Below are 27,558 nucleotides of genomic sequence, written 5' to 3'. Positions count from 1 at the left end.
GTTTGCAACACATATATTCGTTGAAAACCACAACAATTGATGCCAAGAAACAACAGCGCGTACAAGGGATGGAAGGATATTAACGGAGAAAAGACACGGGCAGAAGAGAGAAAGGAGTTAACTAGTATGAGATATGAAATACATCACAAACTTTTCCACCCGTAAATAACAGTTTGAAAACAAGGTAGCGAACCTGAAGGAAAATTTCGATTTGTTCTATTGCGTAGACTGATTCCTACGGATTATCGTTTCGTCAAGAAACTATCACTGCTATTCAACCACGACGTATTCTCAATTCAACCTGACAATTATAAACGCAGATAATTATTAGTGCAAAGTGGAAGCAGTTCCACTCCGTGTTTTTTATTTAATCGAACTGACCCACAACGGCCTAGGCTACGGCAGATTACATACGAATGGTATTAACGTGTACCTCCTATTGAAAGGGTGTCGCAGGAAGACACCGGTTTCGTTGTTGGCCCTAATGCCGCACGCGTGCAATGCGCGACAGCTACGCGGGAATGTTATGTTATGGAGCTGTTACGATTTTCCAGTAGCATAGACCATCGGAAATCGCTTACTGTTCCGGGAGTTAGGAAAGGGATTATACGGAGCGTATCAATCGCTTACTTGTTCTCGTCCTCTATCAATGAAATCAAACCATCTACCGTGTTACATTCTCGAATTGTATTGTTCAAAGGTGTAATTGATCTAAATGTGTGATCTAATCTACTGTAATCTATCCTTTGTTGGTTGTTACTCGTGTTATACTCGATGCCATGACAATTATATACGATTATCGATGTCGCTAGACACTGGTTAACCCACTATTAGTCTCTTACATTTGCTATTCTGCTTCATATTTGCGTGTTTTGGCACAGGTCTACCTCTTTCCTTGTCGTGTACGGGCAGTGTGATGAAAGAGGGTGCAAACGGATGACGAGGCTCCTTATTAGGCCATCTCCCATATCTCCCGTGCAGACAAGGTGCGTCCGTGAACGAATATAATGTGGAATATTGCTGCACACCGCCTTGCCTATTTCCCTGCCATTCATATGTGAACCTGCACTCGTATCATGTTTACCCATTGGAATGAATACTATTCTATACCTTACTGTAAGACTTTTAACATTCCTTCTAAAAAAGTGGCCTTTACGAGGCAAAAAGTAGGCAAACAAGTTCATATCATATACCAGATAGATTCTAATAACGCACCGTTCCGTGGCCAAAATTGGAGGACAGTAATAACAGTCTTTTAATGAGCTACCGTGTCGAGTGGCAATAGTAGAGCTATGGAATTAAATTAAGCTAATAAAACGCGCCAGACATTCGCAAAAGCAAAACGAACGGACGCATCCAGACGCATGTGCACGTCGTTATCGTATTCTTTAGTAAACATAATACTTTTTTCCGGGTTGCATAGAACGGAGTCTTTCGTGCGATTCACAGTGTGTTAAAATGGACGTACAAAAATTAATCAACAAAAACAAACAAACGTAAAAATGATGGCGGAAACCAACGAAGAACGCATTCCTGCGCTGGAACTCTCTCTTCTGCCGTATCTAAATATCATTCGTCCCAATATCTCCCTCGTTTCATTTGTTTTGCTTGAAGTTCTCCAGTCCCTTGTGATGTTTAGCTGAGCTTTCATAAGCGCATCCAAGCTCGGGAATACTTAAAAGCGCACAGATATAAAATGAATTATGAAATGGTTTCGATTTGATTGAGTCCATATATTAAAATTTTGCAGCGCTGCACAGGCTACACGTCAACCGTGTCCTCATCCTTGTAGACGGTCGATTCCCTATACATGGTTTTTCGTGACGATTTTTGCAGGCCTTCAACTAGCGTCTCCTGTATGGGTAAAAACATTGAATTAAACAAAAAAATTGACGTATGATCGAAACAGCAAACTACGTCGCAAAACAGCAGCGTGATTGACAAAATGGAAAAGCATTCAGGATAGTTATTTCGAGCAAAAACACTAGCAAATAGTGAAATGGTTAAATTCAAATGTATGCGGCGTTAATCATGTGATGGGAGCCAGTAAAGATCTATAAATGAGGATGATGATAGAGCAAATAGTTTCCAAACTGATGATAACAAACCTCAAACAAAGCAGTAATTTTCTTGCCAGCCACAATGCGCTTTATGGTCGATTCATCCTTGAGTGCAGCGGTGGTAGCTGTTGCAGTATTAGAACCAGTGATGGTTTTGGCTATGCCAGTGACTTCGTGATTTCGAGCAGCAGAATCGCTCACTTCTGTCTCGATTGTGATGGAATCACTACTCTTAAAGCTGCTATTCGGACTGATACTATTGCTACTACTACTACTGATAATGCTACTATTTCTTTGACTGTTTCGACCCAGCAGTAAGGACGGAGACGTGCGCATCCCTGTCGACGCCGAAAACGAGGTAGTCGAGCTTCTCATTAACGAATTACGCTCGAGTTCTACTGCTTGGCAAATATGGCGAAGAGAATTATCATGCCATCCAAGTTACAAGAACACAACGTGCATAAACAAACGATAAGGACGATCGTGACGTGGTACGCATAGAAGATCGTGTGGAAACGTGTTGTCAAATAAAACATAGAATAAAACAAAAGATAGAAAAGAAACAATCAAATCAACATCTAACATGCAACTAAACGTGATGATACATTCATTGATGAAGCGAATCCTACCTCCAAGCTTGTTCAACCCGGCTGCCATGTCTCTAACGGATTTTTTCTCAATGACGGCTCCTAAAATGTTTCAAAAATTGAACAAACGCTTTCTGAATTTCAACGAATACGAGATACTTACCAGGTGTAATTCCCAGTATGCTTCCACCCGTTGCGCCGGCTGCTGCTGTACTTATTGCACCAGGCGTGATGCCCACTATCGATCCTCCAGGTGTTTGACCGGAAATAAGCACCAGATCTCCATCGGTGTCAATACTATCGACCGATGATTCGTTAAACTCATTCTTCGACTCATGACCTAGCACCGACCACGGGCGGGGTTTCGGCGAAATGATTGGAGTCTTTTGACCAGTACCGTTGCCAAGTCTGGACGAGCCTTGTGACGGTTCTACGTGATGACTACGAACCGATTCATTGCTGGGTGATTTGCTTCCAGTAATGGAGGTGACACCCACGGGTCGAGAATCGCGTTCTGGTGTTTCAACGACCTCAGTCGCAGCTTTCACGAGCGGTGACTTACGATTCACCGATGGTGACACTTTTTCCAAGTTGTCAGAGGACCGCGAACGCGACGTCCAGTTCACACCTTTTAGCAACGGCGAGGAACGATCTAGCTTCAGTGGCTTGCGTTCCTCCAAGATTGGTGTCGTTTCCCCTGATGTAACGTTACTGAAACGTCCACCATCATCCCGACTCAGGGTGGGGCTGTCGACAAAGCTCAAAGAGCTGCACTCCTCCGAGGTCGGCGAAACTAGTGGAGTCAGCGTCGATGGAGTAGCCGAACCAGGTCGGAAGAAGGATTCTATTCCTTCATTTACAACCGTTCCCGTTGTCACTACGTTGTCCGTAGGAACTGCTTTTTTCGGGGCTCGGGTTTTCGCGCGCTTCGGACGTCCTGATGAATGATTTAACAATCACGATTAAAAATTCAGGGGCAACTCGTGGATGATTAATAGGTAGGTATCGAGCGGCTATCTACCTTTAACAAGATGCTGCAGCGTGAGTGATTGACTTGGAAGTTCCGTGATAGAGTCGCAGCACTCGTCCTCCTTCATACTTGGTGATTCATAGTTCTTCGATCCGCTATTATTGCTGCTGCTGTGCAAAATGCTCGATATTGACGTCTCGGTAACATCAGGTATGTTAGCGAGGCTTAGGTTTTCTACGCCTAAGCCCACAACGGACTGTGGTCGCACCTTCCTAGCAATAGAGCGCCGTTTATGTTGCAGTTGAGGCGTGGCCTGTAGAGACACATAACAATTCCATTACGCATTCTTCAATAGCCTACAACACTGTAGTAGTGAAGTATAACAAATAAAATTCATAACGGTCAAGGGCGATAGCAAAAAGGGTGGAATGTTCATGCAGTTGGGGGCGCAGGAGCAACTTAAGCTTAAAACTTGAAAGCCAATTTCCTTTTGGGCTCGTAATGCATGCAAACAGGTAGAGGTCACTATTCTGTTATACTCACTAGGTTTAGGTATTCCAATTTCTGTCGAATGTGTGCGATGTGTTGGTGGTATAAAGTGGGATGAAAATAATCGATGAAAATGTGGAATGAATTGGAACGATGGTAGATTATGATGAAACAATGACGATTTTTTTAATAACGCTTCACACATGAGCAAAACTTACCGTTGGAGAATCCAGTCCCAGTTTCGGTAAATCTAAGCCTCTCAGTTCAAAATTTGCTATCGGCTCGGTGCTCTAACCCGCCAACGAAAGATTATAAAGAATAATTCAAATGAGTACCATTTCTTACTTCTATTGCACAGTGGAGATGTACCTGACTAGAATTATTTTTGATACCGTCTAAGGAAAGTAAATCGTCCGCATAACCGAGCGGCCCCTCTGCAATACCTAGACCTTTACGATAGCGCGTCAATGCTTCCAGCACCTCATCCGTTGCTCGGTCAGATATTAGGCTGGCTAACGATTGTTCTACCTCACTGCCGAATCAAGAGATATGAACAAGAACCATTACATGGACTATTTCAAGAAACATCCGCCAATGTACCTTATACGATTCATGACTTCGCCACCGGCACTATTTACGAAGCAGCACTGTAGAAATTCTTCTGAAATCGTCAACCGTTCTTCACATCCCTTGCGCAATTCGGTCAGAACTACCTGAGAGCCAAGCGTCTTTGGACACTGCTCGATACCGGTACGTAACATCGTTTCCATTGTTTCCTGGAAATAAAAGAAAATCTGCGTTTGATGCGCAGCCCTTATAACGTATTGTATACCGTTAATTCTCACCTGAAGATAACTCTTAATGGACTGGTGCAGCTCAGTTTTCATTTTTCCCAGGCGCACCTCTATCGGATGGGGATCGCATCGCACGGACTCTTGCAGCTTAGGGAGAAGCTGTTTGCAATTTTCGGCATCCTCAAGAAGGCGAGATAAATTACCATCGAGAGAGCACTGACGCGATGACATGGTTTCTTGCGTTTCGGCGACTAGCTTATCCAACACCTGATGAGTAGATGACAACAAAAATCCATGCTGCAGGCTACGAGAAAAAAAAACAACAAAGGAGGCTGCGTATAGTAAGACTTCTTCATAAATTTCATCATCTCTTACCGAAAACCTTGTCCATGAGCACGCTGGAATCCATTGCCATTGCGGAACAATAGTTCCTGCATTTTTCTCATAAGCACGTCAGTTCGCTCAGGATGTTGCTTCAAACAAGGTGCAATGTCATGCAATGGAAAGGGCATGTTGCGCACAGAAAAATTGTTCTCCAGAGAATATACTATATCTGCGTAGCCCTGTAGTGTGATATTGTTTCGATCTAGGGCAATCGTCCTCAGCTTATTGTTGATCTGTAACGCCTTAGCGAGCAACCGGGCACCGATGTCTCCCATCAAGTTTCCCGTTATATCCAGCATTTGTAAATGCTGGTTGCTACCAAGCGCGTTGATGAAGTTGTGCAAATCTGTTTTGAGACGATTTTCCGCCAGCACTAGCTCTTGCAGCTGAAAGTCTTCCTTCTGAATCAGGTTTACCAGCGAATCCATTACCGTGCCAATGTGCTTCAATTTCATGCCTGCAAAGCATTTTGTCATGTAGAGTGAACGAATCGATGGGTTTTTGCCGATTGCGGTAAACACATGGGCCAGCTCGTAATCCATATTGTTGTCACTAATATCCAGACTGGCCAGTACGCGCACACCGTGAATGCAAGATTCGAGCACGTGAGCCCCTTGCGACCCAAGCGAATTTCCACTTAGATCCAGATAGAGCCCTGCAGTTGATTCATTACAGGCGAGCCCAAGCAGTAGGTGCTTCAGAGCTTCCAACGGGAGCTTGCAGCTGGCAATGTTGAGATGCTTCAAGCTCAAGCTACTCGTAAAGAACTGTTTGAACGAGGGTGGTATTTCTTTGCCTTTTTTCGTGCCAAAGTTGTTATGCGATACGTTCAAATGGAGTAGGTGTGTGGCACAACCACGCAATAAAGCACCAAATACCTAAAAAAAATATAACAATACACATGAACACATAAGAAAGCAATAATACTGTGCCCATAACAGTAACACTCACGCTTTCCAACGTTGTATCGGTTCGAGAGATATCCAAATGTTCGATAACATTCGGTTGAGCCAAAAAGTTGTACAAATTCTACAAAATACAAACAAAAAAAAACATGACTTAACCAACAATCTGACTAATATTGATCTCCTTAGAGTAACGATACGCTACATTTCCGTCGTCTTTGAGAATATTACCGCTTAGGTCGAGATACGTCAGTGAGCTCGAGATATTTTGATTCAATGAAAGCGAATGTGCTAGCTGATTGACACCCTTGGCCGTAAGGCCACAATGTGCGAGAGCTAGCTTGGAAAACCCCTTGGACATTTTTGCTATTGGTCCAGCCAAGTGTGTAGCTCCTGGAAAATTTCAAAAATTGAGTTGTTTAATTCATTAATTCATATCTACATCCATCAAACATTTAAAACAGCAAAAGCTTTAGACATCCACAGAACAAAAATACTACCAACTTACCTTTGTCCTCAATTACATTATGGCTCAAGTCGATTGATCGCAATGCAGGTGCAGAATTTGATATCACAGCAACAGCTAGCTTATGTATAAAGTCAGACCTATAGAAAGGGGTGAAGCGTACAAATTAGTCTACTCGCTCGGGAATTGGGCTATTGACACACATACTTTAATCCCAGTGATTCCAAGTGCAGCTCTTCAAGCCATAGAGATCGTCGCAGTATCTGCAGCACCCGTTCAAGCGTTTCCGTTGACAAGCGTGTGTGAGATGCTTTTAATCCACGGAAAAACGTATTGTACTCGAGTGCAGCCACTATTGCCATAAGATCTTTTTGCTCCAGGTGATCGAAGTCGCGCAGATTTAGAACTCGCGCATCGTGCGACAAATAAATTGTGTCGATGTCCCAGGCAACTTCCTCGCGGTACTGGACTGCATGTAGATCACACATGCAAGCGTACTGCATGCTAAACCCACCGCACGGGCCCACATTACGCGGATCTGATGGACGCAGTTCGTCTGAGAAGATGGAAGTACGCTCCACTGGATTCACATCGATCTACAGAAGAAGGAATGATTTATTGCAATAATTAACACGTAATGTCATCAAAAATGCAGTCTAATACGTATATCAAGATTTATGTTTAGACTTACTTTACGAATTATATACCGCAGCGGGACTGTGGGAAATATCTGCTTAATTGCAGATGATAAATCCGTCAAGATTACGTCGGCATTCTACAAAAAAAATCCGCACACACAAATACAGCGTATGAAGTGGTAAACCAGATTTGAATTAATATATTAATCATCGACTAGAAAGACACTACACCCATTCTCTTACCGATGTAAAACTTCCAGCATCGCCAATTGTTGAAAAGGAATAAGTTTTGTCATTGGTGGTTATCGTAAAATGAGTTGGCTTTCGACTTTCAATCGATTGTATATCCAAATAATGAAAATGGCAGTCTATCTGCAGGTGGCATAGGAGATATGTGATACGTTAGTTTAGCATTAACCCACCCTTATCGAATCTGACGGCATGTAGCAAGATAAGCTACTTTAGTACAAGGTGGTACAAAAAAAACTTACCCTCGTCGGTACTTTGGCTGTAAGCAGATACACTCGAACCGGTGTGAAAACCTGAATACAGATTTGCGTTAATCATTTTTAAAACACTGTAATTTGAATTAGACGACATACTCACCAAAACTCTGTTCTCTGTTTTATCACTTTTCACTTCTAGTTTTACCATATACTTCACCAAAATTTTGGTGTGGCGTCCAAGAAGTGTTTTCACACTCTCTGTAAACGATAAAATACATATTTAGATCAACGTTGAAAACAAATTCATCATTTGAAATGTGTTTGTGATGCTAATGACCAGCTATTAGGCAAAACTAATTCTGTATCACCTGTTATATTTTTATTGCCACTCAAGTAAATTAGACTCAATACTTTTGTTAGGTATTTTTCGGCATTGCCGAGAATTTGAACCACCGAAACATCACTACGACTCTTCGAAAGCATATTGACTGTTTTCTTTTCCTGCCAAGACTAAACGGTAACGTAGTATAGCTTGAAAATTATCCTATAACTGAACATGTCTTATCAGTGAATCGATATGATATCACTCGAACTCCAAGTTGGTATTGGTTACGGAATTTACACCGGTATCATCTTAGCTCGAAAAGTACGCGAAGTGGAACAACAATAAAATGCGAGCTCGTTGATTGAATTTTCAAACCTCAGTATGACTCAATGTGCATTCAAGGTACAAGGGCTGTGGCTTTTCACGGTTTCGCGGAAGTCCTGTATGCATTGTTTCTCAGCATGGCACTCGTCTTCATCATAGATTTGATTATCGTTTTTTATCTAACTTGCTAGTCCGTCATGCAGCTTATATTGCTTGCGCTAAGCCTTGATATCTTTCGACGATTAATCCTCTGTATTTTGGTTCTTTTTCAATCACGATCTGGGTGTAAATATTTTCCTACGGAAGCATTATTTACCGTTTAGATCTTTCGTCAGCTGCGAACGGGTCGACATTCTGAAGCCACATGGAATGATGTGAACGAATCTGCAAAGATTTTCGCACCGCACTGATTACACCTACATATCGGTCGCAGATTTTGGCTTTCTAATTTCGGCTCAATTATACGTGCAAATAGGGTGCAGTGATTACAAATTCATAGACAACCCGTTTAACAAAAAAAATCGTCTGACAACCATCTTTGATAATTCTACAATGCACTGGCGAAGGTTGGGTCTTTGATAATTTTGGCAGCCATATTGAAATACAATTTGGCAGCTGTAGTTGAATTTGGTCGTACAAATCATTGGTAGCAGTACAGCTAGAATATATACTACGAATCCATCTTCTTCATCAAGAGCGGCTGTAGAAAACTGTTCATTTCAAGTAGTTGTTTCTATGCTTTGTTAAATTAAATAATACTCTGCGTTATGTTTGGTACGACGGGTTGCTCCCAATTGCGATTGCCTGCCTGTCTGTCAAATACTGCATCCAATACGAATAATCATTAGGGACTTACCTCCTGTGATCTGTGTGACTGTGCCAGAGATCATTCGAAATTTTTAAATCCAGCTCAGAGGTGATACGAGCAGGCATTCGTAAATTATGTTTCCTCGATTAATTTGTCGTTTTCGTCAGTCAAGCTGTAGTGTAGGTAAGTGTTGCTGCGTGTGACGGTGTGTGAATAAAAATGCTCTGTTTCATAAGCAAGTGACATTCGTTGGACCGTTTACATGCGGAGAATGCAAACGCATTGACGATGGTTTTGGGTGCATGGTGAAAGTATGTTGTGAAATTACCCGAAATGTAGTGGATCGCTGCGTACCACGATTTACACATTGCTAGAAAATCATCCAAGCAACTTGATTCAATCATAACACGTCATAAAAATTTGTAATTTAACTGCGTCGAAGTGTGTTGCATATTGTTGGGCAACCGAGTAGCACTAGTTCACTACGGTTCTTCACTTGCCGGCTTTTCTGCGATGGATGTGCTCGAAACGGTATTGGCAAAGCTGGATGCTGGAGAATACAAATCAGCTCTCGAAATTGTTGCCGATCCCGGAAATGACGAGGCAATAATGAGGCAGACGATGGAATTCGTATCGTTGATTAGCAACAACTTGACGGATGATTTCGCTGAAAATAAACCTGATTTGTACGCTACCACAGAAGCACTGTTGAACCGCTTGGCGCAAAAGTGCAGTCCTGCGGAGGTGTTGTACGAATTGATGGAAAAGATTCGCTCTACTACAAGTGACGAAGTTTTCACAAGTCTACTGAAGTCGTTGCAAGTAGCTATTTTGCGACTACCCTTGAAACGGGCTCGCTGCTTGGAATGGGTTTTTAGCACCATCATCGAATACCTCGATAAAATCGAGTTGCCCAGTGTGCTGAGCAAGGATATGGACGAAAAAGAAGAGATTCTTCTTGAAGGCGAAGAATCGATTCGCAGGATGCTTCAGTTGTACATCACGTTAATGCTTTTTCTGGAGCCAATCGCTAAACACCTAAATCAACCTGCAACAATCATTTACTACGACACTAGCGTGACACAGAAAAATGTGCTGGTTTGCTTCATGCTACGGCTGATAGGAAAACTATTTCCCTTTCTTCAGCTGCAAAGGATTGAACAGCCCAGAAACACGCTTAGACGCCCGCACAAGCTAGCAGGTAATGGGATTTTTCACCCCACATGATATAGTTCACTGATCATCTTTTTGCTTTTAGTTGGCAAAAGCTACTCCATTCAGGTGGCCGAGGATATGATCTCAATGTTTGTAACACTCTTCCAAGATCCTCTTTTCTTGCTAACATACGGAGAGAAAAGGTTGAAAATTATACCCCACGAACAGGATCACGAAAATGAACAGTTTTTTGGTAACGACTGTTTTATGAACACCTCTACGTACACGTCAGAGGGTCTTGCATTACTGTTTTATATGCTGCTAGCGGAGAATTTGTTACCAGCCAGTAGCCCACAGATATATGATTCCCGTTACATATTCGAAGCAGGATTGTACCACGTTTCGGTACTGTTGAGTAACGAACGTACTATAGTTTATTTCAAAGGCATTCGATTGGCTCAAGGGCTAGTGAAACTATTGCAACAGTTAACGCTTAATTCACGGGATTTAGATTCGCCAATCCATAGTTCATTTTGTGAGCGTTTCATTCGCGCGCTAGAGCGCTCAGCAAGTGTACGCAACCGAGAGATAGGCATAAATGTTTTTACTGAGTACATTCATAAGTTCGACGATGAAGGTCGATACACAATTATATCTCACATTTTGAAAAAATTCGAGGATGATTCGGTACGATCGTATGCCATCAACGTGTATAAGGATCTTGTTTTCAAAGAAATTCGTCACAGAGCACAAAAAGAGTCGCTCGTCCGATGGTATAGCGGCGATATTCTGCAGGATATGCTCACAAACCACGTATGCATATTGAAACAAGGAGCTCAGACTGATTTATTAGATAACAGTTATAGCATCATCAGTGCATTATCGACGCTGTGGGTTTTGTTAAAAACGGATCAAGCTAATAGAAGTCAAATTTGGGACTTCTTTGCAACGTTGGAAAAAGAGTTTTTACTCGAACTTAGAACTGCGCTTGATTTGAGCCGAGCGCATTACAAGAACGAGTTGAAAGCTACCGTCGAAGGTGCCCATCGGACAACTACTGATCAAATGCCGCAGATTGCGATTAATACGATAAATGGAGAGATGCCCTCAGTGTTGTCACATCAACAAAAAGAAGAACTATGCCAGAAGATGATTTTGCGCCTAGATATGTTAGATTTCCATTGGGCAAGGGTGAATAGTGAAATCGAACATTTAAAGCAAAGCATGAGTAAAAGCAAATCGATGCAGGAGATGGATGTTGTGTAGAGTTGAAATACATAAATAAATCAAATGGTTTACTATTTTATTTTTTTTCCAAATTTGTCTTTCATATTGTTAAATGTGCTTTATCAGAAAACAATGTTATTGATCATTGTACCCCTTTTAGGCAGGAATGTACTATCCAGCACGAAAACGGTCGCCCTCGCAGACACCGCCAAGGTGCCTGCAACAAATATCGGAAGGTGTTTTGGAACAACTGATTTTTACCAACGCGTAAATGAAAGCTTTAATGATTTTCGAGCCCGAGAGGAGAAGAAAGAGCAGGAGTTCGCAAAACAAAGCGCTGGTGCTACTGGTACTGGATCAAGTTCTCATACAAACACATTTTCGTCTACATCGAATGACCAAGAATCGTCCGATCCTGAAGTGAAGCGTACAAAGGAAATGATTCTGGATGCGGCCTTGGCATTTGTACAGTCGCACGGATGGTCGAAGCAGGCTATTGCAAGCGGTGCCGAAGCGGTGAACTACCCCAGCGTTAGTCACGGATTATTCCCGAATGGTGGAATAGAATTAGTTCATCACTTTTACAAACAGAGCAATCTTAAATTAATTGACTACCTCAAACAGCAAACCGTAGACGTCGAAAAGGTTCCAAACCCGTCAGATTTCGCTCGCAGAGCGATCGAGTTTCGTCTGCGCTTGCTAGAACCATACTTAAAGTACTGGCCACAAGCACTTGGCCTTATGGCACTACCACCGAACGCACCGCATTCTTTGGCCAATTTGCTAACATTAGTAGATGACATTTGCTACTACGCCGGAGACCGTTCAGTAGATGTAAGTCAATCCGTGAGCCATTGTGAAGAATGACTGTTGTCGCATATGCTGATCGAGATGCTTTTATTTTCATGCTCTTCGGTAGTTTAATTGGTACACCCGTCGTATAGGGCTAGCATGTATCTACAAAACAACGGAGCTGTATATGCTGCAGGACAGCTCGGTGGGATTCGAAAAAACGTGGCAATTCCTCGAACGCCGAATGGAAGAAGCGAATCTGGTGCATGGATTTCTGGTTAAATCAGAAGATGCTACACATCATCTGCAAAACGCTGTTGGGTCGGCATTCACAACGGTAAACATTCGACTTCAAACCTTGCCAAACATTGGGTTTATCAAACAATTTTTTTCCTTTCTTTAGGCTCGTAATATTCTTGGTTTTAATTTTGATCGACGATGATATAACTGAAGTACAAGTGACCAATACCTCAAAGCCATAAAGAAGATATTCCTCGCGTTATAAGGATAGTAGTATTCTAGGTGCTGTATGGATGAATATTGGTATTTGCTAGTTCAGCAAGGAATAAAATAAAAACATAATTTTGAAACAGAGAAATAATAGCGAAACTGAAAGAAACAACGAATGATATGTGTAACAAATTTTAAGTCACTAACAATATAATACATCTTTGCTTAACAATATTGTTTATTTTATAGTTGTTTAATTCGGCCTGTTTTTCTTTGGTGACACAATCGTGACAGAGACTGTTATCTATGTACACACGGTGTGATTCCGTCTATGATGGAAAATAGTAGCATAGCAAATATATCATCCATCGAAATCTACCTACCAGCTAATGATTAGAGTGGACGGTATGCGTACCGTAGCGGAGTAAGCATGCCATTAGGGAAACGTTTACGAGAAAAGATTCCAGCTAAGGAAAGGTTCATGAGTTCGCGTTTACATGTTATGCACAGTTGACGGATTCCACAACGTCTTACTTCGTCCAAGGAATATTTGGCAGATTCGTGTTAATGTTGTAACATTTTTTTTTAGATTTCACTGGTAAACGAATAGCTCATTCTGTATCCGCCCGCCTTGCTTTACACAACATTCGTCGAATATCAAATGCTCAACTAGAGATCGTAATAGTTCTCCTCCACGTATTCCTTCAACTTTTCTGGTAAAGGAAGATGAGCAATTGATATGGCATCAATTTTTTGCCGTATGATGAAACGACATAAATGCTGTAACGAGGACACTTCGTAGAAACGATTTATCGGTTTAGTCAGGCGCACAGGAAACGGAGGCATCAGCATCGAATCCTGCTTAACATAGCCAATCACACCGTACTCGGATTTCTTCATCGTATCCTGTATCAAATCCACCATTGTTTTATACGTGGTTGGCGTCGTCAGCCCCGAGAATGACCTACAAAAAAGCGTTTGGCGTTTAAAAAAAACGTTGTAGCGTCGATCGTCTAATATCCATTCGGCTGACCAGCTACATACCAGTAATTGTTTTCAAAGTCGATACGACAGTGCAATGTTATTCCGGAGCTTCGAAAGCTAACGGTAAACTGATGCTGTTCGGTTTGGGAATCTCGTACCAGAAACGTTCCATTCACCTGCTGAGCAAGTCGCTTCTGCGCAGCAAGACGTGTTAGTTTACCCCAGTACCATCCGTACTGTAACAGATCGATGCGCATTTGCGCCATCATTTGATCCATGTTTTGAGCGCTCTCTTGTGCCGTTTGTACCGATAGTACGGACGCCAGAACCGCACTTCCATCCTCGGCTGTATTTGGTTCAGTATCTCTACTATTCATTATCACAGGTAAATTAGCATTGGGTGACGAGAACCGCAGCGGATTCTGCGTATGCCGTTCAATCACGATTCGTGCGAAATCATTGCCATCGACACTAGAATTCGCATCCCGTGTAGGCCCATTGAGCTGGTTTGTGTCGATGTTATTGCTGTTTGTGCTGGCAGTAGAAGCGCTAGTATGAGCTCCCAGTGTTCCTGCCACGTTCGGCTCAAATGCTTTCACTTTGACCGACGTAAATTTTTTCTGGAATCGCTTGCGCAGGGTGTAGAAAACATTTCCGCCCTCATCTTGGTTATTGTGATTGTTTTCATTGCTGGTAAACAACTCATCCTTGACAGCTCCAGCTTCATCGTTCTTATTGCTGTGGGCCGTGGCTACTACAACAGTCGTTGGAGACGAACGCTTCCTTCGAAGCGATAGAAACCAATTAAAACGGCAAATGCTATCTGTTGATGAGGGCCGTGGAGCGGTGGCTGCTTTCGATATTCTGTTCGAGCCTGGTCGATCGCGAGTGCTTTGCTCGCATGTCCTGGTTGCTCCATTAACTCCATCTATTTGTTCCATTGTCATCAATGGTAAATCACCGTTTGCGGATTGTAGCAACGCAAGTACACAGAAACTGAATATAATTCACATTTAACACAGATTTATCTTTTGAGCACCAGAGTTGGGAATTGCTTCGTTTTCTTTTCTAGCCACTGTCTGCTACAACTACATCGTAGTCTACGTCGGAGCCATTGGTGTGGATGAAGGCAAAGAAAAATATTAGACTATTCCTTCTTCTCCCTCTTTTTTGTCTGCAAGATGTGCTCCGAGCTGACTAGTTTATGCAGCTTTGACGTTCTTTTTTATTTAAACCTTAGTACTGGAGTGAATTCAAGTGAAAATTAAGTCATCTTACGCACGGTGTAGATTTTATAACAATTTACATTAATCGTTTTGATACAATTTTGATTAAGAATTAGTAAACAATTTACAGTTTTGTTTTGAAAGTCTTGTTATTCTGACATTGTTGTTGACGTATGCTTCTCCGCAACATTAGGTAAAGGTTTATATTGTGAGGTAGCCGTGCTACAATAAGCTTTACAACTTCGGAAGATATTTTATACAAGAAGGAAATATAAGTCATTAAAGCCCTTTATGATTTAGTATATGGGTATTAGGCATAAGCTGGCGAACGAGAGATAGAGAGGGAGTCGATTTTGGCAAAAAAATTATTACAAGGATCATCATATACAAAAAACAGCTTTATTGAATGCGTTCAATGTTTTAAACGGCTAAAGTTTGTAGTACTCTGAAATAGTTTTCATTTGCTTTCTAAGATTTTTCCGTTATAGCCACCTTTCTATGCAGCGGTCTTCCAAACACTTCGTCAGCTCTGGAGTAGTTTAAATTTTCATTACAAAACTTAGTTGAGAAACCGAGTCCGGTTCAAAGTTTGAATCATCTAAAGTGTTGTCTAAAAATCTAAAGGATGAAAGACGCTTACTAATTCTACTACTTCTATATTTGCTGACGACTGGGTCCTTATCATATGTATGAAAACGAAACTGATATGTATTCTTGAATTGATATTTCTTATTTCACATAATAGTTTATGTGTTGTTTTATAACCCATTTATATATGAAATACATTCCGCAGATCTGTATTTACTCTTGATTCGTCATGAACCATCAAAAGGTAGTAAATCCGAAATCTGAACAAGCAGTGTTGAGCTTGAAATAGCTCTGCTTGTAATTTAGCTTTTTATTAGGAAAATTTTAGAGAGCATTGTTTTTTACTCGATGTTCAAACTTCAATTAATCTAACTAACTTTGAATGACATATTTTATCCAATACACATATTATCTCCAACAAAAGGTAAAACGATGAAAAATGATTTATAACTTTTAAATGAGTGCTAATTAAAACCTTGGCTGAATCATACGAGTTATTCAATATTTAAAAACGCTATTTAATCTCAAGTTACTCATTTAAAGTGAGACTTAACTAAATCAATAGATATCGCAAAATCAATAGATGCCTTCGTGGAATTGAACTAAGACTGCTCCCACAAGAAAGGTCACTCCTCGCATTACCATTTAATAACAGTTTTAGGATGTTTAGTTGAGGATCATGTGCTAAACGAGGTAAGATTTGTGATACCAACGAGCCTCATACTCCGTCAATCTTATTATTGTTTGGGCGTTTCTTTTACGGATGAACTCAGATCGTGATCGTATGATTTTTGGACACCATGAGTTTAAGAATTATTTGTTTATGGTTTCAGAATCGTTATCCTTATGTGGCAAATAAAACTGATTCATCCTTAATGCTCTGTAGTTGATTCGTTTTTGAGAAAAATAAGAAGACAAAGAAGAAAACGTATGGCTCAATACGATGCATTATTGTGGTTTTCATTAGTTTTCATTTTCCATTGCGTTGTCCTTTCTTAAAACAAAAAATCTCAACAAAAAAACAAAAAATCTCTACAGCAAATTACAGTAACAGTTTCTATTTTATCTTCTAAAGGATTGTATGCAGTTTTAACAAAATAAAATAAGTTGATATGACATCGAGATCAATGATGGCTTGTCTGTATTGCTATATTTCCAATCCTTTTGGAATGGAAGTGTATTGCATTTAGTTAATAGTCTTTTATCCAAATAATATCTCTAAATGCTCAATTTACTAATTTTACTCGAATTTGTTTCATGACGCTTGAACGACATATGATTCAAATCTCATGATGTAATGAGTAATATATTTATTTTACAATCAATGTTACAATCTATGTACAAAATAATGCTTTTGTAACACTCCAGAAAAGCTTAAGTTTGTTTTGAATTTTACTTGAATTCTCACCTTCCTTACCTTTTTTATCCATATTATGCTATGTTTAAATGTAATAAATATTCATTGTCGAAATAATGTTGAATATTAAAAACTATTCAATTTTGAATGAAAATAACAAATTCAATTTCCGTACAAATAAAAGATACTTCATTATCATATGCATAAACACTGCAAAGGTCCTTCAAAATAACTAAACAGTCATGCCGAATGTTGTACTTACTAGCTCTGACTGAATATTCAAACTTTTCGCGAATTTTGCGTGGCTTATGATAGAACGAAGGCAAATGATCTGGTCTATTTGCTAGCTCTGCACGTTGCGAAGAAGAGTTCCTTTCCTGCGTACTATCGCAGAGACAACGGGGACGGTTCTTGGTGGTGTTTGTGAATGAAGGGCTCATCAATCGATGATCGCTTAATTCCAAGCTGAGCTATTTCTTTCTTCTTTCAGCCAGCAGCTATCAGCCCAACTGACCAATACGAACACACACATTTCTTGCCAGAGATAAGACATCAGGCAGCCGTAGCACTACACCAGGGTGCGTTAACGTCGGGGTCGCCAGAGGAAGAAAGCATCAAAAGTGCTCATAGAGTAGATTAAGGACTTCAGTTTGGTGTTGCGCGTCAACAAGTGCACGGGCTGTGATAATAAGCTGCTCTTGGGGTTTCATTGATTAAGGGCACAATAGGAGGGAAGTTCTCTCAGCATTCACACTGTAGCTGATTTGCTCTTATGGTACGCTGCACCGGAACGACGCGGACAGCGATTGAACGCCAACATGCCCGAAATGGTTGCTTTGAATAGCCCCGAAACGGTCATTCCGACCACTTCCGAGATTGATACACGGAAGCCGCTGAAGAAGAGAACCAGTGCCCTAAATACGCTCTTTTACTATCTCGGCCTGGAACAGCGATCCAGTGGAGCTGCCAAAAAAAACCAGTGTCTCCGAATACTTAGTGAGTCAAGCATGTTCATTTCCACGGGTACCACATCAAATTCTCTCTCAGATTGGTGGGGCAAGGATCAGTTACGATACACATTGTGTACTAGTTCAGGGATCTTGCGCTTCTATAATGTCATGGCTCCAATCCCACTCTTGCATAGTCGAGCTTGCAGATTTCGTATGGCGCCACATCACACCAACATGTGCTCTGCAGCTGATGGCAGGTGAATAGTGATGGTGTTCCAGTGTCAGATTTGAATACTGAACTGCGGTGACCTCTGGTGCCTTATCTGTTCGATTTATCACGCAGAGCGTCCGAAAAAAGGACCGTCAACGAAAGTGAAACGTAGCTGCGCGTGTTCGTCGCACCGTGAACGGTCGTATCACGATCGCGCTCAGTTCTAGCGCCCAGGCGCAGAGTACCCTCTCACTCGAACTGTTCCCGCTGCTGAGCGGCTGTGATTTCAAGTGTACTTTATTTTCCTCTTTTTTACGCTCGGTACAGTTTCGCTTCCGCATTAGATTCCACAGCGAGTGTGCCCGCGAGACCCGGTCCGATTTGTTGTGGTTCGATTTTCCTCGTTCGCATGCAAAAGCTCGCTCACACTGGCGCCAATAGCCCAAAAGCGTTCCGTCATACGGCAACCGATAGTCTCCGCGCGCGGTATCAACGGTTGTCCCGCGATCAGCAGCGTGTGTAATCATATTTGGATTTTTTTACAACCACAATATCAATTTTTGTGATGCCAAACATGATCGTCAGTACGTCGCGGGTCAAGGATTACGAACTACGCCTACGGGTCGCAGCTTCATTCCAGACGCGACGTATGCCATGAAACGGAAGCCAGGTTACGTAGTGGTAGCTGCTTCTTTGCTGATGTGTTATTTGTAGGTTGGCTTGTCACCTAATCTAGCAGGAAGTATTGAGCTTTATATTGGACCTTCCACAACTGTATGGAAGCAACTTGTTTTGCTATTCAATTTAATTAAACCGCAAAAAGTTCTTTATGACTGGAATGGAACGCTCCACAATAGTTTTCGACCAGTTCGGTATCCTTTTGTTTTTTGCAAAGACCGCCATGATGATCTTGTCGATCTTGACGTCGCGTTCGGATTTGAATCATTGTTTTGCTCGTTTCGACAACGTGGGCCTCCGGAACCACTGATAAACGGGAGTAAAGTACATGATCCTCGAATTTGCGTATGATTTTTCCCATTTTATTCCTTTTTTATACATTGTACAAAGTACTTCCTGGCGTAGGGCGCATGAAGGCATTATCACGAACCGTTGATCTTGCGATGAACCGTAAAGCCATGTCAAGGAAATTGGAAACATACCCTTTTGTGCGTGACAAGCTCCTGGGTCGCTAGTCGTGTTCACAGTGAATGTACATGGCACACGTGCAACTAGGGTGTGATCGACGCATGTCGCATTTTCAACGAACAGTGTTTAACTTCCAAGCGTTACAAAATATTCTACCGCGCTTGGAAAAGTCCAAACCAATGTTGTCCTCGAAAGCCGGGAGTCAACTTAGGTAGGCTGCTTGATCTAGAATTGGTTTGATTCTTAAACTCATAGTAATAAATCCTTTTTGTGAAGCAATTGATTCTATGTCTATCGCTAGTCGCTGGCTTTGCCGTCTGTACCAAGGCCGCAAAAGGTCACTACGCACGGCTTTGAGCACGCGTTAGTGATAATAAATTTGATTCTTTTCATCTAGCGCCATCAATGATTAATGGCTGCCTTCGCTGTGACGTTAACATCTTGCCTGTGGTTAATCATATTTTAAACACTCAAATAATGATTTTTAAATTTATTTTTCGGTTCAAGCGATGTATGATCGGTGTAAAATGAAATTTGGGCTAAAATATCATGTATATGGCTGACTGTCTGTCTTTGTCATTGCAAATATACTGTTGAGTTTTACCTGAAATGTGTCAGGATAATGAGTTGGATAGGAGGATAATAAGTGACAGGAGTAAAAGTTTTGAGTGGAGTAGTGATTAATTTTACCGTTTAGAGCAAGCAGCGATGGAAAACTGCTACCTTATGGCTTAGCAATTACCAATTGTAAACTATAAGATCGCGTATTGTCTGAGCTAATTAAGTAATATGTTCATATTCCATAAATCTATCATCGTCGATTCAAATATCAATCTATCATCGTCGAAAATCATATATAGTCGATACACATAAAATTGCCAATTCTATTCATATCTATCGATTCAAACTATGTATATTCCAAAGTATTGGACGCTCAAGCTTTTTACATAAAATTTATAACCTGCGATATCAACAAATAAATTTCTACTATCTTTTAATTCATTTCAGTACTTGCTGTTTTGTTCGCAGTATTTGTGGCAAGCGCTGTGGGATTTTTCATTATGTGGTGTACCAACATGTACAATAATTCCTTACTAGAGGTAAACAACCTAACATTGCCTGTGATCTCAACGCCGTGGACACATATTAATTTGTTAACACGCGTTCTAGAATTTAATACTTAGGCCAAATTCTACGGCAGCAGACTGGTGGGTTAGGCCACCAGTATATCCTTTACTTAAGGTGCACGTTTTTAACTACACCAATGCTGAGCAATTTCTTGCCGGGAACGATTCCAAACTAACTGTGGAAGACTTAGGCCCGTTCGTCTACAAAGAGACGGCTGAAAAGGTGCAAGTAGTGCATAACAACGATGGAACTATTTCGTATCGGGTAGGTGCATATAAATCTAAGTATATACCCTAGTGTATGTAAATAGATGCATTTGGTTTCATGACAATAGATTGTGATATTAACGCACTTTTCGTTACTCGTTTATATTGCTAGGAGCACCGCTACATACAGTACTTGCCGGAGGAGTCCAAAGGAAAACCGTACGACCAGGTCGTGGTACCGGACGTAGTGTTTCTTACGGCTGTCTCCAAGAAACGGTTGGAGGGCGCGTTCAAGCAATTCACGTTCAACGTTGCTGCCAGTTCGGCAGGTTCGAGGGCATTCACAAAGAAACCAGTCGAGTCCTTACTCTGGGGATACAAGGACGATTTGCTGGACATGGCTAAGTCCATGTTCGATTCCGACATTTCTCCCACGTTTGGAATGCTCATGACGGTAAGACTGTTCATGATGGGTTGTACACGTAGGATAGATCAAAGCCAATAATTGAATATTTATCTTCTTGCCACGCAGCGAAATGGGACCAGTGCCGAGAACTTTACTATCTACTCGGGAGTAAACAGTCTGCGTGAGCTGGCCCTCATGAAGCAAATGGACGGGAAGCCACGGTTTGACTTATGGCATACCGACGAGTGCGATAACGTGGGAGGCACCGATGGGTCGCAGTTCCCCCCACACCTGATGGACCGCAAGCAGCCGCTGCATGTGTTCATTAAGTCCCTCTGTCGAAAGTTTCCTCTCGCCTACGACAGTGAGGTGACGGCTCTAGACGGCATTCCGGCGTGGCGCTACAAGATACCGAACAATGTATTCTCGCATCCCGACGAACACCTGCCAAATCATTGCTTCTGCCATCTTGAGTCGGGATCGTGCCCCCCCAGTGGCCTGTTCAACATCTCCGGCTGCTCGATGGGAGCGCCCATTTTCGCCTCGTTTCCGCATTTCTACACCGGCGATCCTCAGCTGATCAACTCAATCAACGGCATCAAGCCAGAACAGGAACTGCACGAAACGTACGCCGACATCCACCCACGGTTGGCTTTCCCGATCGACGGAGCTTCCCGCTTCCAGATCAACATACAGGTGCAGAAAGCATCGATGGTTTCAGGTAAGTCTGAGCAGCAGATCGGGATTTAGAGCGTTTCCTCTCATGCCTGCATACGGTGGCATTCCTACAGGGCTGGAAAAGTTCGCTGAAGGGCAGTACCTGCCGGTGATCTGGCTAGAGGTCGTTCCTGGCGTGATCTCGGATGAGCTACGAGAAATGATCTACCACAGCACGTACAGTGCCAACGCCATCCAGATGTCGCTCCGCGTCGTTACGCTAGTATTTGTCGTCCTCTCCTTGGTGCTGCTGATCGCGAAGTGCTACTATGGTACAAGGAGCTTAGAGAAGAAATAGACAAACCGACGATCAGCAAACAGCTTCGCCAGGCTCGACGACAAAGGCACGATCATCGCTTCATAGCAGGAAAGCTTCGCCTTGAATGCTTCCTTGCAGCCCTGCAACACGAATACTCACGACTGATGGACATTGCCAGGACAAGCTGGCAATGCTCTACCATTCACCGTGCCTTCCCGTAGCAGCATAGGTTTGGTGCGTTCAACACGCGCACATTGTTTGAACATAGAGATAGCAGGTTGTTTCATATGCAGCTACCAGCGGCTCGTTAGACGATTGCATTTTTTTTTCTTCTTAGATCGGGCGTTGTTCCCACAATCCCATTACCAGTTATTCTCGTGCGTTAGTGCGCAACTGCATGTGCCAGTTAGTAGGAACTAGGATAGAGACTACGTTTTACGCAGCAGTCGGGTTTTTTTTTCATTTCGTCTTGTAAGTTAGCTTGCACTTCCTACACCCTACATCCCCGCTCTCGTTCGGCTAGCGTTAATATACTACGATCATCATCCTCTTCCTGGCTCTCCTGCTGCTGCTCTCACCGATCGACGATATGCATGTACGATAGAAACTGATTTCAGAACGTGCTTCGCTGCGCTGCAGTGCACCGTTTTGCAGCCGATTGCAACTGATATGCGGAGCGGAATGCATCACCTGTTGCGTATTACAAAGCCCCGTTCATCCCGCCGCTGAGAACCGTTCGGTGGCGGTCTGATAATAGATAATGATAATGGCTAAGCCGTTTGCCGTGAGCGACGTACTTCAATCAAAGCAATAAAACAAATTCGTTGCGGTTGTGTGGATATTAATTTTGCACGGCTTTGCTTCGCTCCGCATTGTTCGATTGGAAAGAAAACAAAAAAGGTGTCCCGGTTGTTTGCCGAGGTACAATCCGTTGATACCGACGATGCGTTTGATGCGAGCACCCTGCTAATTGTTGTAGATTGTTCTGCAGCGTAGCGTTACTGAAGACTGTTTGATGATGACTCAAACGGAGATACATGAGCCTTCTGCGGTGTGCATCACGAAAAATGCGACTCAACACGTCGACGTACACGCCCAACCACGAAAAGCTAGCTGGCACTTTCAAACGTGCATACAATTTGCATTATCAATATTTACTAACCTTTCTAAAACACTCGTGCCGACATTTTTCTCTCTTTCGTGTCGCCGTATCGTGCGCACTAATTTCACGTGGGTGAGTGGACGATCGTTTCGTTGTCGGTTTGCTGTTTTCGGTTCGGTGTGTAATTTCACCATGAAAATATTAACATTTTTGGATTATTCATTACGTGTTCATATCGCGTGGTCACGTGGAGGTGGTGTTCTAAAAAGTTTTTCAATTTTCGCTTCCACCCTGAAGCCCTGATGCACGTCGGGGAGGTGCAGCTATTGTTGGGACGTTCTTCTACGATAGCAAAAAGCTAAGCATCCTGATCCATCTTCTTCTGGTGACTCGCATCGGTGGTTTTTCTACGAGAGGTCGAAACCAAAAACAACTGTAAGCAAAGTGAAGAAAAACGTAGAAGAAAAAAGCAACGAAAGTCTCATATGTGTACACACATCCGCATGCGTAGCTTCCTGCACAGGCTGGCCAATTTGAAAGCCAGTTCCTGACCACACGCGGTTAACCCTTTAGTGTGCCGTTAAACGCAAAATGTCTGCTTCAGGCGTTCAAAAAAAAAAAATGCTTTCGAGATGACCACATAACTTGACGAGATGCAAAAGCTTAACATTTAATCGATACAGCATCGTTCGTCATCGCCCAAAAAGCTCGCAAGATCGCGATCGCTTCCAGCGCACGTTAACTTCGAAGGGTTATTTTGGCGGGGAGATTGGAGCTAAAAACTATAATCCATGCCGTGTGGTCAGCCCCCACAAAGCGCTCGAAGGGGGAGGGAAGATCGCGTTCGATCGCAAGCAAACGCGGCCGATTCAGTCAGTTGACTAAACTCGACGCGTTCGGAAGTCAGTCTCGAGACCAAAGTGAGCGGAAGAGAGAGTCACACATCCACACACATATACACACACGCGCGCTCTAGCGGTTTCTTTGACTGCGTTAAGTTTATGCCCTTTTCTTGTACTCGCGCGCGCGGCTAGACGTAGAGAGTGCGTGTGGTTGGTTATGCGAAGGTGAAGGTGGCGGTGTAGTAACGTGTTTGGCGTCCGTTTGGTTTTGTTTTTGGCAGTTCACAATCCCGTTACGGATGTAAAATATCGGTCGCGGTCGTAGCGCTTCTGCGATAGTAACGGTTACCGTGGCGATCGTGAGCGGGTTGTCACGTTGGCACAGCCAATGAACCTTTAAAACCAAGCCTGCTAGATCGAACAGGGTGTTTGGTGGTTCTTTTGAAACCACCGTAGAAGCCCGTAAGCTTCCTCAAATTTTGACCATGCTACACTGCGCCACGTGATGTAACACCGCCACCGCCGTTTTTCGGGCATTTTGCATCGTGCTCATCATCGGATTCGGTCGCATTTATCGCGTATGCCATAGTTTACCGAACGGCTGTTGGCTCTCTGCTGTTTGTTTGCTTTTACTTCCGGCCAGCACGGCCGGTTGCCAAAAAGCTTTCTAATAGGTTTTTTTCTCTTTCAACTTTGCTGCTATTTGACTGCAGGCCTCCATACGTAGCATTCGTTCACTGTCGCTTCCGCGTTGGAACCGGGCGGCCGGTTCGATTCGGTTGTGAAAATTCCCAATCAGTCCATTATACGTTTACGAAGCTCCTACGCGTGCTTTCCGCATATGGTGAGGTGATATCCAGTGAGATAGATATCGCCCGGTGAGCGACAGTGCGAAAGGCTCCCTGACGTAATCGAACGTACCTGCGCGTTGGCCTTTCGCCTGGTAAAAGTGCAACACCTCCAACACCTTCAGCAGCATCGACGGCGTCAAGTGTTGCCCGGACACCCGGATCAGTTCCAGCGTTCCAGCGTTCCAGCGTTGAGAAGCCAACACAGAAGGACTCATCATGTTTCTCGGAAGGCGCAACTTCAAGCTGTGTAAGTGTTTTCGCATACATTTACCCCACCGTGACGTGAATCATCGTCTCATGGTACGGGACCCTTTCCAATTTCGATTGTGGTGTGCAGAAGTAAAAAAATGGCAAATTTGTAATTCGCCTCGCGGCGAGACGAAGACGAACGAGTTTTCTCTTTGGTCAGAAGAAAATAAAATTCAAAAACACACATCTTTCCCCCAAGCAGCATACGCGTGGGCTTGTTTTTGTTTTCGTAGGCATTTTTCTCTCCGTCCATTCCGCACGAAAATGTCGTGCCACATGCGAGTCGGTTGCGCATGGCTCCAAGTTGCCAAGCGGCGCATGAAAACTAATTCCGGTGCAAAATCTAGCCGACCACGGGCAAAATGGAACGAAGCTCCCGGTTTGGGCCGAGAAATCGATCAGTTTCACTGTCAGTAGGTCACGTGCCGTGCGAATGCTGCCTCGCCAAGATCCTTGGCTGGACGGTTCGACCGGAGGAGAAACATTTGGGCCGTTTGCGTCTTTGAAACGCAACCGAAAAACTGCTGCTGCTGCCGCTGGCATGACGGATCGATTCGGTTCGCGCGCGCACTGGGATGTGAAGCGCTAATTGATCTCACTTACTGTTTTTTTATGTTACTGTTGAAGGTTTTGAAGGGCTTCCACAGTACGAAAGCTACCACGCAAAGGGAGATCCGAAGCAGAAGGAAATCCCTCTGGTTACCGTTCTGCTAATTGCCACTAATGGGTGCAAGATGCAGCCAGAATATACGATTTTGGACGTTGTGGTGCCTTCAATTATACGAGGCTAGACAAGTGTGGGCCAAATGTTCGTTAAATGCTACACGTTAATACACACAGTTCGACGTTTCTCGTCTTGAAATCATACCATGGAAAACATTTTCGTATGCAGAAACCTATCCATTTGATAACTTTTTGACGAGAGTACACTCTTGTTAGTATTTTGAAAATCTAATTAAAGTCTAAAATCTAGCAATCATCATAAAACCCGCATCGTGCAGCAACGATACGTAAGTAATGGTTAGATGCGATGGGTTGATCGTATGTAACCTCTCCTGACAAAATGAAAATAATTGTTCGTCTTTCATTAATAACCCCAAAATAAGCTCATGATGTTTACAGTTTCTCTATGAATTATGAAGCTGCACTGAGAAAAACACCACACCACACGACCTTCACCTGCATGTATCAAACGGGAATGCGAAACGGTTATACACGTTGTTCTTTTTGCTCTTGAAAGTAATTATATACTTCCATCCAAAGATTTATTGAGCTGCCGTAATAATATCAAAACACAGCCCAAAACCAATCAAAAACATGGTTTCAATTTGACTGATGGAAATGCTAAGACACTTCCTTATTGTTTATATATTTCTGCATGTAACTGCACAACATATTGTAAAAATTGAAGCAATTGTCGAAGTGATTGTCGAAATCGACCCCAAGCATTTCGAATGACCCTGGCGTGGTTTCCCTCAAAAAATCTTCAAAAGTGCCTCGCAACCATTGACACTGGTCGAGGTGGTAGTGATAATTTGAAGCTACCTCGCGAATGCGAACGTTTTGTTTGCTGCCAAAGTGAAGAACGACCGTCAGTACCTAATGACCGATCGCTGGCATTCAGCATTCGCGGAGGTGGCACGAAAAGGTAAAGAAATACTCCGCAACCTTCATTGACTTATCGGTGCGGATGCGTGACTTCGTTACCAAATGGCCCACTGGGTCGGTAGCGGTTGTTATTTCGCGTTCGATTTGCTGTTACGGCTCCGGAGCTTCGGGTTTGCTTCAATGTCAATGATGCTAAATGAAATCTAGGGCTGCCTGAAAGCGTTTTTCCTCGAGCACCGTACGTAAAGTTTGGCCAAGTGTATACAAATGTAGGATGAGTAGGGTAGACTCTACATCGAGGGCTCGGATCGAAATAAAATTGAAAATACCTAGTGCCTCTTAGATTGAACGATTCGAACAGTAATTAAACGGTTTATTTGCAAACTAAATTAAGAATGCATTAATTTGTTTCGCGAAAAACGATCGGCTAATAATTGATCGTCTGTGAAGACGCCTAAATATAGGCAATTTGCTTAGCTTAAACCGGTTCGGTTTATCCGTTCGAACCTTGTCGATCGCAGTTATCCGGATGGAGCAATTATTTTGTTGACCGCGTGTGCTTGTAATAAATGTTGAAGAAATATCAGACCCATCGCGTCATAAGTATGAAACAACGAAACAGGCAACAGAGTAGATATGTGATATATTTAATAGTGAAGCAATGCGTCATACGCATATGAGCAGCTCACAGGTTAATTGGTTAACCCTCTCACCGTTTCTAACTCTCAATGATAACAAGCTCAAAAGTACTTGGAACTACAAGCTCAGATCATCAGCGGCTTTGCGATTACAGCTCACGTTCAGACAGATCATTGAAACGAATAATTATTATAAGGTCAGTCTTCGAGACCGGCATGACGACGAAGCGTGGCATTCGTTCAACCTTACCATGAAGCTTCGCTTGGGGC

General features: G+C 42.8%; 4 protein-coding genes across 4 annotated transcripts; 2 read left to right on the top strand and 2 right to left on the bottom strand.

Moving 5' to 3' along the window:
- Positions 1 to 1,794: 1,794 nt before the first annotated feature.
- On the bottom strand, positions 1,795 to 8,741 carry LOC128727461 (F-actin-uncapping protein LRRC16A). The gene is made up of 18 exons (XM_053821377.1): positions 8,705 to 8,741; positions 7,900 to 7,997; positions 7,785 to 7,835; positions 7,537 to 7,665; positions 7,347 to 7,430; positions 6,863 to 7,251; positions 6,698 to 6,795; positions 6,395 to 6,582; positions 6,236 to 6,313; positions 5,276 to 6,162; positions 4,952 to 5,204; positions 4,707 to 4,882; positions 4,476 to 4,638; positions 4,325 to 4,396; positions 3,669 to 3,930; positions 2,811 to 3,584; positions 2,690 to 2,749; positions 1,795 to 1,854 (listed from the first exon to the last, which is right to left on the bottom strand). Exons 1-18 carry the CDS (start codon positions 8,739 to 8,741, stop codon positions 1,841 to 1,843), a joined length of 3,813 nt encoding a protein of 1,270 aa, XP_053677352.1. The 3' UTR covers positions 1,795 to 1,840.
- A 524-nt stretch (positions 8,742 to 9,265) lies between these two features.
- LOC128725496 (ubiquinone biosynthesis protein COQ9, mitochondrial) lies at positions 9,266 to 12,892 on the top strand. The gene is made up of 4 exons (XM_053819248.1): positions 9,266 to 9,379; positions 11,739 to 12,412; positions 12,498 to 12,707; positions 12,774 to 12,892. Exons 1-4 carry the CDS (start codon positions 9,331 to 9,333, stop codon positions 12,810 to 12,812), a joined length of 972 nt encoding a protein of 323 aa, XP_053675223.1. The 5' UTR covers positions 9,266 to 9,330; the 3' UTR covers positions 12,813 to 12,892.
- A 562-nt stretch (positions 12,893 to 13,454) lies between these two features.
- LOC128725928 (cytokine-inducible SH2-containing protein) lies at positions 13,455 to 14,751 on the bottom strand. The gene is made up of 2 exons (XM_053819702.1): positions 13,865 to 14,751; positions 13,455 to 13,784 (listed from the first exon to the last, which is right to left on the bottom strand). Exons 1-2 carry the CDS (start codon positions 14,749 to 14,751, stop codon positions 13,490 to 13,492), a joined length of 1,182 nt encoding a protein of 393 aa, XP_053675677.1. The 3' UTR covers positions 13,455 to 13,489.
- Positions 14,752 to 17,656: 2,905 nt separating this feature from the next.
- LOC128725729 (lysosome membrane protein 2-like) lies at positions 17,657 to 22,383 on the top strand. The gene is made up of 6 exons (XM_053819495.1): positions 17,657 to 17,971; positions 20,291 to 20,382; positions 20,453 to 20,674; positions 20,789 to 21,070; positions 21,149 to 21,743; positions 21,814 to 22,383. The coding sequence occupies exons 1-6, from the start codon at positions 17,794 to 17,796 to the stop codon at positions 22,035 to 22,037; spliced, it is 1,593 nt and encodes a 530-aa protein (XP_053675470.1). The 5' UTR covers positions 17,657 to 17,793; the 3' UTR covers positions 22,038 to 22,383.
- The last annotated feature ends 5,175 nt before the right edge of the window (positions 22,384 to 27,558 follow it).

Source organism: Anopheles nili, chromosome 3 (assembly GCF_943737925.1).
Source record: "Anopheles nili chromosome 3, idAnoNiliSN_F5_01, whole genome shotgun sequence".
In the NCBI taxonomy this organism is placed as follows: Eukaryota; Metazoa; Arthropoda; class Insecta; order Diptera; family Culicidae; genus Anopheles; species Anopheles nili.
The sequence above is the reverse complement of the archived record's forward strand: the minus strand, read 5'-3'. Positions and strand labels throughout refer to the sequence as shown.